At 41.8% G+C, this 10515-nt stretch overlaps 1 protein-coding gene across 2 annotated transcripts in view; it reads right to left on the reverse strand.

Annotated features, from left to right (window-relative positions):
• LOC127625073 (AP-1 complex subunit sigma-2) overlaps nucleotides 1-4937 on the reverse strand; it is a 30181-nt gene extending 25244 nt beyond the window's left edge. For both annotated transcript variants that reach the window (XM_052100137.1, XM_052100138.1), the window contains exons 1-2: nucleotides 4851-4937; nucleotides 2306-2484 (exon numbers count right to left, since the gene is read on the reverse strand). In XM_052100137.1, the coding sequence (XP_051956097.1) occupies nucleotides 2306-2484 (179 nt within the window). In that variant the 5' untranslated portion in view covers nucleotides 4851-4937. The remainder of the gene's footprint in view (nucleotides 1-2305; nucleotides 2485-4850) is intronic.
• Between the last annotated feature and the right edge of the window lie 5578 nt (nucleotides 4938-10515).

The raw sequence follows: 10515 nt of genomic DNA on the forward strand, positions 1-10515 counted from the left end.
TGAGTTTAATCATACACACACACACACACACACACACACACGCACACACAAAACAACTCATGAAAGCTCACAAAACACATGAAGACTGGGCCAGCCTCATGCTTCATGTATATCAGTGGTTCCCCTATATGCATTGTGCAGCAGCTCTGCGCCACTGCTGAATTATGAGTGCCGCTCTTGGGATTTCACATGGTTTATTTAATATTCTTGATGCAACATAACGTTTGCCAGCCCAGCTAAAGGGACCCCACCACATACACACACACATACTGTAAATACACGCATTTACTCAGAGTGATGTCACCACACGTGTCAATCTTCAAGATCAATTCTGAACCGCAAGATCATTCAAATCGCAACGTTTCACTGGACAATCAGTTAGCGCTTTCCTCATGAATATTAATGAGTTCCCCTGTCATCTGTTTGTTCTGGACTGCATTTTGCTCGGAATGAAACGGCGCATCACGGATCAATTATCAACACTGTGGAGCCGGAGGGGCGGGGCCGGGTCGGAATATTGCACGCCCGGTCCCCAATCGGCCTGATGAGGCGCGCAAGGGATAAAGGTGGCCGGTGACGATGGTTCGAGAGAGAGAGAATTACGGGCATGTCCGTCATGTGTGCGTTTATGTTTATGCTTTTGGTTTAAGTTTTCATTAAAATTATGATTTATGTTGACAAGCCGGTTCTCGCCTCCTCCTTGCCCATCATTAACTGTGTTACGTTGGTGCCGGAACCCGGGAAGGAGGAGGGATGCCCGGATGCGTGGGAACAGCTGTCGTCCGCGGGGCAAGTGGGGACTGGATACCCTGACCGCATGGAGCGAGGGAGCCGCCGTCCCCAGAGACGCGGAGGGGTCGAGGGAGACCGCCGTCCACGAGGGGAGGAAGGAAGAAACAACCCCGACTGCCCGGAGTGGTAGGGCCGCTGCCAGGGGCGGAGGAGTGTCCCCATTTGCTGCCAGAAAAGCGGAGGGGCGTTCTGCCCGCTGGGGGTCGAAGGTTTGACTCCGGTTCGCCCGGGGTTGGAGCGGCTGTCGTCCGCCTGAGTGTTCGAGGACCACCTGACGGTACATCAGAGAACCGGTGAGTGAGCTTATTCTCTCTCTCCTCTCTCTCTCTCTGTCGCACCGCGTTGGCCTTTTCCCTCGCCTGTTTTTTTTTTGTTTTGTTGTTGTCTTCCCCTCCTGTCTCCACCCATCTTGCGTCCCGCGTGGTCATCCCCCCGCCCCAGGGATAGGGGGGGTGTACATAATGCCGGTGGCACCCCGGCCTGAGATAACGCCGGGAGGAGTGTGGAGCGGAGGGGGGCGGGGCCGGGTCGGAATATCACATGCCCGGTCCCCAATCGGCCTCCCTCCGCTCAACAAACACGTCTTAATCATAGCAGCACGAGGGCGGAGCAGGTGCGGTAATTCACGGACTGGTCTCAACCAAAAACAGACTATTTTAAATGCACCTGTGAACCAGTGAGATGTGCTGCGGGGATCGTGATACCCGTTTCAATTAGGGATGCACCGATCCGATACATGGATCGGTATCGGCTCCGATACTGAAGCTCTTAGACGGATCGCGTATTGGTCTGACGAGTCCGATCCAAATCCGATACTGTGCGTTAGTCATGTTCATTACTGTCAAACTCCAAAAATGACATAAAAGAACCATTAAAACACCATTAAAGCTGTTCATATGACTCGTGAATTTTATTCAAAGCCACTTTAAGATGTGTGACGGCTCTGTGAATCACAAAAGGTTGTTGTTGCAGGGTGGAGGTCGTGATCCTACACACCCGGTCCCGTATTAGGTTAATTATGCCTCCGTGAGGGTTAAAGGTCGAACTTTAACCCTCACGGAGACCTTTAACACTCACGGAGGCATAATTAGCCTGATACGGGACCGGGTGTGTAGGATCACGACCCGGCCCCGCCCTCCACCCTGCCAAAGTTGTGTTTAATAAGTAAATATATAAATTTGCACGCGCAGCTCCAGTGCGTCAGTGAATGCCGCCGCTCTGTTTACACACATACTCGTGGCTATTTTTAGCATTCACGTGGTGCGCAATGTGCGCGCTAATCACGAACAACATCTCAGAAGTAGATGCTCAATAGTTTGAGGTGCATTTTTACCAGAATTTGAATAAGAAGCGAATTAAACTACTGTGAACTAGCCCACAAACAGACACATACAGGACGTCCAGGAGAGTTCAGAATGTCAAAATAAAAGCACGAGGGTTTACAAGTTAAAGGTGCACGATTGAGATGAATTACTATTATAATACGAGTTATAGTTGATACAGCTAAACTGACCTTTTATACACAATTTTAAGGTCCCTCCACTCCAGGAAACTGCACATCTTGGGCTTTCGGGCCAAGACAGTCTGCACCAGCTCCCGCGTGATTTTCTTCTTCTCCTTGTCGGACAGCGGCACGTACCATTTCTGCAAACGGAGCTTCCCCTGTCTGCTGAACAACAACATGAACTGCATCTGCGGGGACCACAGGAGATGACGAGAGAAGACAGATCAGAGAGAGGTTGCATGTTCTCTAAAAGGATTACGAGCAGACACATGTCGCCATGTGACAGGCGTGAAGCTCAAAGCAGAACTTCAAACCCTCATCAAACATCTTTACACCCTCATGCACACTAGAACAAAGCAATACAATAAAACAAATTACCCTTAAATGATCCTCTGCATACAAATAATCTCTCCAGTACCCGTGATATAATATAATCAAATCCACACAAGAGTGATTGGACTTTTGCACTGGCAGAAAATAATGTATTATTTGAAGCGACTTACAGTGTCACTTATTACAGGGACAATCCCCCCGGAGCAACCTGGAGTTAAGTGCCTTGCTCAAGGACACAATGGTGGTGACTATGGGGATCGAACCAGCAACCTCCTGATTACAAGTTATGTGCTTTAGCCCACTATGCTACCACCACTCCGTATCATTCAACACGAACATGCATGAAGTCGGCTAAAAGGTCTCACCCAGTAGCACACTGTGCCAAAGTCGAAAGGAATTCCAGAAACGATGAGGCAAAAAAAGTGATTCATATACATCAGCTGTTTCAAAGGCTCTGGGACTCCAAAGGACCACAGTGAGAGCCGTTATCTCCAAATGGAGAAAACTTGGCACAGTAGTGAACCTCTCCAGAAGTGGCCGTCCTTCAAAATTCCACCAAGAGTACAGCGACCACTCATCCTGGAAGTTACAAAAAAGCCAAGGACAACATCAAGGAACTGCAGGCCTCTCTCACATCAGTAAAGGTCACCGTTCATGACCCCACTATCAGAAAGACACTGGGATTGGAAGAGTGGCGAGGAGAAAACCACTGCTAAACCAGAAGAACATTAAGGCTCATCTGAATTTGGCCAAAACACACCTTGGTGATCCTCAAAGCCTTCGGGAGAATGTTCTGTGGACTGATGTGTCGAAAGTGGAACTGTTTGGAAGACGGGGGTCCCGTTACATCTGGTGTAAATCAAACACAGAATTCCACAAACAAAACATCATGTCTACGGTCAAGCATGATGGTGTTCGTGTGATGCTGTGGGGATGATTTGCTGCTTCAAGACTTCAGGAATTCTACTCTCCCCCAGAAAATCCTAAAGTTGTCTGTCCGGTCATCAATCCGTGATTTGAAGCTCAAGTGCAACTGGATGATGCAGCAAGACAATGATCCAAAGCACAGGAGTAAGTCCAGCTCTGAATGCCTCAAAAGAAGCTAAATGAAAGTTTTGGAGTGGCCTAGTCAAAGTCCTGACTTGAACCCGATTGAGATGCTGTGACGGGACCTTAGATGGGACAGTTCATGCTCTAAAACTCCCAATGTGTCTGAACTAAAGCAGTTCTGCAAAGAAGAGTGGGACAAAATTCCTCCACAGCGTTGTGAAAGACTGATCTCCAGTTATCGGATGCATTGGGTTGCAGGTGTTGCTGCTAAAGGTGGCGCAACCAGCGGTTAAGTTTAAGGAGGCAGTTAGTTTTTCACATGGGTGATATATGTGTTGGATAACGTTTTGCTTCAATAATAAATATATTATATATATATATATATATATATATATATATATATATATATATATATTAAAACATTTACTTTTGTTTCCTCAGGTTGCCTTTGTTTTATGTTATATCTCATTTGAAGGTAAGTACATTTTGATAAGAAAAACATATGTAGTTTAAGATCTGTAAAACCTTATAATGTACTCATTTTAAAGAACTTCAACAGCCTATATAGACAGATATTGCAAATAAATACAATTTAAAGCAGATTGATAACGTTCAAATATAAAAAAATATATTAATCCTCTAGTCTGATACACAAGATAATAATAATAATGACAGATAATAAATATTATCCAACATGTTTATGTGGAGTCATCAGTTAACCTGAATATAATTTAAAAAACTATTTTAAGATATGTAACACTTTATACATTTTTACACACTCCTTATAAATAAATACAATAAAACTATATATCAATTTAAAGTATATTATTATGCTAATCTAATATAATACATACACCAATTCACCTTAATAAATATATTCTGATAAAAAAAAAAGTGTTATTTTAGATATTGCATATAAATACAATACAATATCGCTACTGATATTACAACTATAATATACATTTTATAATATAAATTAGATAAACCCCGCAAATTCAAAGAACATAGCAACAGACTTTGCGTAAGCAATGAGGAAATTCCTTTTTAAATAAATTAATACATGTATTTAAACTTAAATCTGTTCATAAACGTGATCTCCAGCGCATGCTGCTGCTTACAGTCACTCGTGACCTTTTTCCAAATGAAACGGATATAATGAAACATGACGTACCTTTATTAAGAAGTCAGTGTGTAAATGAAGGATGGATTTACATGAGTTCAGGATTCAGTGTTTCGCGTCTTGTCAAAATCGATGCCAAACAGCGTCAGCTGATGACTCTTTACTCATTGGTCGGAGGATTCGTTTGGAGATTTCTGATTGGCTCATAAATACCATTATTCCCGCCCACTCCGGCTTCTGATTGGTTGATTCTTGTGGCAGTCAGCGATGAAGTCACACCTTCCCTCAGTGTTGTTGGAGGTCTCGTGGGCTTGTAACTGTTTAGCAATAAACACCAGGGTCACATTTTATGTTCAGTCTGAATCTCGTAAACACATTAAATCTGCTAAGACCTAATTGCTTATGTGATAAACACTAATTCACATAATTATATTTGTATTGGCACTTTTGAAGATGAGACAGTAAATCAGTTGGGATTTATACTGCACTGAAAAACCGCATGTAGCATATGTGTTTTTTATACATATGCAATATGTAATGTTTTTAAATATACTTATTATTGCATTTTCGTGGAGCAACCGAGGTTTTCTTCCATTATGTTTGGGGTGATTAAATCTGATTCTCTATTTATAATAGACAATGTGGCTGAATATTTTGTAATCGGGTAAAACACTATGTGATTTTCAATTACAGATTATATAAAAAGGCAGGTTTATTTTATATACAGTCCGTTTCAAAGAGAAAACATTGCTTAAGCTTATTATGGGTTGAATGTGGTTAAATGCACGCGAGATCTCCTTATAATTTCAGTGGATCCCTTCTGAATCACACCAAATAATGTACATTTACACTATAGCGTCACCTAGTGCTGAATCTCTAGCAAGTGTAGTGTTGAGATGTCAATGTTACAAAGCACAAATTAACATTAAACCTGTTAAACTGAATGTTTACAGTTTAAGCAAATTAATTCAATTGACAATGTTTTGGAAAGCAGCAATAAAGTGTATTGAAATCATTGCACACAAATTCCTCTGAAGGTTTTCAATGCCAGGGCAGAGCAGGGGCGATGGCAGCATTTTTTCACAGGGGTGGCCGGGCAGGGGCCAATGATCAGTCTATGGTGGCCAAGGGGCAGCCATCATTGCCAGAGCTGTGTGAATAGAGTGACACCCAGGATGGAGAGGTTCAACTGAGTGGGGTGGGGCCCCCTCTAGCTCCGCCCCTGGGGCACAGGGATGGTTATATGTTCAGAGCAGCATATGAAATGTTTACATTAAAAAAATGTAAAAATAATTTTAAATACTTAATTACTCCATTTGAGACATGCGCGAGTCATTCGTATTTCCCCCTCGAAGACTCTTCGGCTGTAAAGAGTATGAATTATGAAAAGTGATTGTTTTATCACGGGCTGCTGTTGCCAGGCAACTCCCGGTGTGCAGTGAACTGAGGTGAGTTGCCTAGCAACACAAGACGCTGAAACGCCAAATGAGAGAATACATGAGTGACTAAGTCTAGAGGTCAAGCAAAGCCTTTTATTTCCTCAAGGATTACTTGTTAAAGTTTGTGCACTAAAAACATTAAAAGTCATACACATGTCAAATATTTCCACACCGGTTCAGACCCTCTGCAAAGTCCGTTTCAAGGCAAGTTAGTCCACTTGGTGGCCATCTTTAGAACCCTTCCAGTCAGCCATTTTCATGGTGAAGCGATATAAAAGTACAGCCATCTACTTGATGGGGAAAGACTGAAATCCTCAAAGCAGTTTGTTCAAATATAATCAAAACATTTTAAATCATTGATATAGTACTTTAGCTCAAAACGATTTTTGATGTTGGTCAAGCGATTGCACACGTTTCAGTTTTCTGACAGGCAATGAGGATTGCAGTTAACGAGGGCAGGACTTCCTTTTCTATATCTGTCAGGCGATCTAGTGTCTCCCATTAATTTGGACACCATAATCCATCTTGGATGAAATGGTCTCCACCCTCTATCAGAAACACTTGGTTTTGGTGCTGCTTCTCCTTTAAGATTTGACAGTAAACGCCCACAGCTTTGATTGGCTCCTTGTTCTTGTCCAGTAGCTGTGAGTGAGCAGGTCGGTCAGGGCTACAAAAGTGATTGGTAAAGAAGGCATTGATGTGTTGAGGCGGTCAGATGTAGATTTCTACCATAGTGACTTCACATACGTGGAGGAAATGGAAAAATGCGGTTTTGGCAGCTTGGTTTCAACAATGCATTTTACGCAGGAGGTTTTGAGTACTGAAAACTTGACAAGACAGTAGGTTTTCAAGTATACAGACTTCTTGTATCAGAGTCCTCATGTCATGACCCATTTAACGAATACATACACTACAGAAATGTAGCTGCAGAAACAAAAAAAAAAAAGTTTAGTCTACACCGATAAGGTTGTTTACGCAATGAGAAAGGTCCATATTTTTTAAAAAATAACATCTTTATTCATAGGAAGAATTTACAGGTCTTTAAAATAAAAATAGAAAAAAGGTCAGAGCCGATATCGCCAGTGGTCACACACGTTTGTCCCGGAGCTCCCGCAAGGCGGCGGTGTGGAGCTCGCGCTGAGTGATGACACGCCTCCGGTTGAACTTTGAAAGTCGCGCGGCCTCGGCGCTCACCTGCGCATGCGCGCCCGTCAGCAGCCTCATCACGGTGACCGTGTCGGTAACAGCTGCACTGAACTACAGGAGTAAAAATGAAACATTAAACTCAAATTGATAACGCTTACGAAAACACCCATTATTATGAATAAGTACTTGGGATTGTGGGGAAACCAGGACTATATCTCAGTAACAAAAAGTCCACAGATTCCTTTTCACTAGGTTTGGTCATGGTTTAAAAACAAAAACAAAGGGGGTACCTAGTCAAGTGAATTAAACCACATAGCCTAAACACACGGGTAGTAAGTCACAACTACATAATGACATTAATTAAATGTAATATAACAGAAACTGACATTCAAATAGATTTTACTCTTGAGAAACTCAATGGAAATGACATCTCAAACAACATGCCTCAGTCTCCCCATATCTTAAATCACAGAGCCATCACCTCTACCAATAAACCACCCATTTAAAGAGAATGCATGTTCAATCCTATAAGTGTTAAAACTGTGCAGACATCCACAATACAAGAGTACACAATATGATTAGAAACTCTGGGAATTTAGTTGCATAATACTTCCACCTTATACTTCAACACACCTTCTCAATCTTGTAGATATAAGCAGAATATGCCAGAGTGCTCCGCTTACGAGTCCAGCCTGCTCTTATGGATTTCTTCTGCAGGGAATGGTGTCTTCTGTTAGAGGTTTTCATAATTAATGCCGTTCACAAGAAATGCTATAATGCAGACACGAGCACCTATGAGCTTCACTGGACGCTTTTCCTTCAACACATATAGTTGTGTCTGAAGATTAGTCTCATCACCTGCACATTTAATGGCGTCCTCACCTCACTCAGGTGAAGAAGTTTAGGGTTAATTAGATCTTACTTGCATGTGATTGCTTCCAATCAATGTTAAGACGTTCAGACAGACTTCTATTGTATTTGTTGCTGTGAGGTAGAGTTATATTGTGATCTGAATGTTATCTTGTTTTTATTCATTTACAAATAAGATCGCTCAATCGTATCTTCTAGACAGCAATGAAAGTCTTCTGTTTAGATCAGTGTTTCTCAATCCTGTCCTGGAGTACCACTTACACGACACATTTTGGATGTCTTCCTTATTTGACATACTCAATTCAGATCAAGGATAATGAGATAATCAGTGGAATCATGTGTTGGATAAAGGAGCCATCCAAAATGTGTAGTGTAAGTGGTACTCCAGGATAGGATTGAGAAACACTGGTTTAGATGTTCCTCCTGAGATCTCCACAATGTCTCAAAATCAATATCTATATACCAAAGTGCCAAAGAGATCTCAATATTCTCCCAAGACCAAATGATCTGAGCTACAGTTACATTATCCACATTCATTTGATAGTTCAATACTCTTACTGTATGTCACCTATTGTCTCATGTGTCGGTGAATCGGTGTGTTTTGGTGGTTAATGGTCTCAAAGCAAGACTTGACTGTCTGGTTATTTGGGGTGACTGTCTGGTTATTTGGGGTGACTGTGGCTCAGGTGGTAGAGTGGGTTGGCTGCCAATCACAGGGTTGGTGGTTTGAATCCCGGCCCACATGACTCCACATGGCAAAGTGTTCTTGGGCAAGACACTGAACTCCAAGTTGCTCCCAATGGCAGGCTAGCACCTTGCATGGCAGCTCTGCCGCCATTGGAGAATGAATTAGTGTATGTATGATTATTTGGACTTTGGCAGATGCTCTTTATGTGAAGTGCTCATTTACTAGATGGGAAATAATCTTGTTGTTTCAGTGTTCGTGCTGACTGAAGAGGGAAAGTTCTTTAAACAGAACATAAAGTTGGCTTAAATCAATGTCTTTTTTAAGTAAACTTGCCATTCTTATCTTAATCAACATCATTCAAATTAAATTCAAACTGAATGTAGAAGTTCAATAACTTTTTTCATTATTTAATTATATTGATAACCATAAAAGTAATTAGGGCCATCCATTGTAAGGGGTAAAATAAACATGGTAAAATTTGATGGTAAATGGTCAGATGATGATCAGAAACATTGGATCCCTTATACGGGGATATATATAGGGATATTTCACCCCAAAATATCAAATTGTCTCATTAGTTACTCACCCTCATGATATCCCAGTTGTGTATGACTTTCTGTCTTCACCAGAACAAATCTGAAGAAAAATATCTCCGCTCAGTAGGTCCTTAAAATGCAAGTGAATGGAGGTTTCTCTTTTGAAGCTCCAAAAATCAAAGACAGTCATCATAAACATCATCCATACTACACCAGCTGTTAAATTAACGTCTTTAAAAGCGACACAATCACTTTTGGTGCAAAAAGATCAATATTTAAGTACTTTTTTAACTCTAAATCATTGCTTCCGTTCAAGAGCGGTACGTGCATGTAACAATCGCATTAGCGTATCCATGGCAACGTGAATATGTCACACGAGAGACCGCTTGGACTCCACCCTCTTGTTAACCAATGGATTATGCTTAAAAAAATACTTGTATATTTATCTTTTTCACACCAAAAGCAATCGTGTCACTTTAGAAGACATTAATTTAACCACTGGAGTCGTATTGACGACATTTATGATGACTGTCTGTGATTTTTGGAGCTTCAAAAGAGAAACCTCCAGTCACTTGCATTTTAAGGGTCTAATGAGTGGAGATATTTTTCTATTTTTCTTCAAATGTGTTTTGGTGAAAGAAGAACGTCCACTTTCAATGGAGTGGAGTGGTGGTGGTGTAGTGGTCTAAGCACATAACTGGTAATCTTGTAATCAGAAGGATGCTGGTTTGATCCCCACAGCCACCACCATTGTGTCCTTGAGTAAGGCACTTAACTCCAGGTTGCTCCGGGGGGGATTGTCCCTGTAATAAGAGCACTGTAAGTTGCTATGTATAAAAGCATCTGCCAAATGCATAAATTTCAATTTCAATCGGTACCTGCAATAATGGGGTTTCCCTCTTGACGTGTCTTATCTCGGTCTGTTTATGCACATGCGCACTCCTCAAAAACTAGTTAGAACGCCTCTTATGTGTTTACGTGTCCACAATAAACCGCGGCCTTCAGGAGAAACCTAGGTGTGTTAATCCCTTAAATGG

This window comes from Xyrauchen texanus, chromosome 31 (genome assembly GCF_025860055.1).
Source record: "Xyrauchen texanus isolate HMW12.3.18 chromosome 31, RBS_HiC_50CHRs, whole genome shotgun sequence".
NCBI lineage: Eukaryota > Metazoa > Chordata > Actinopteri > Cypriniformes > Catostomidae > Xyrauchen > Xyrauchen texanus.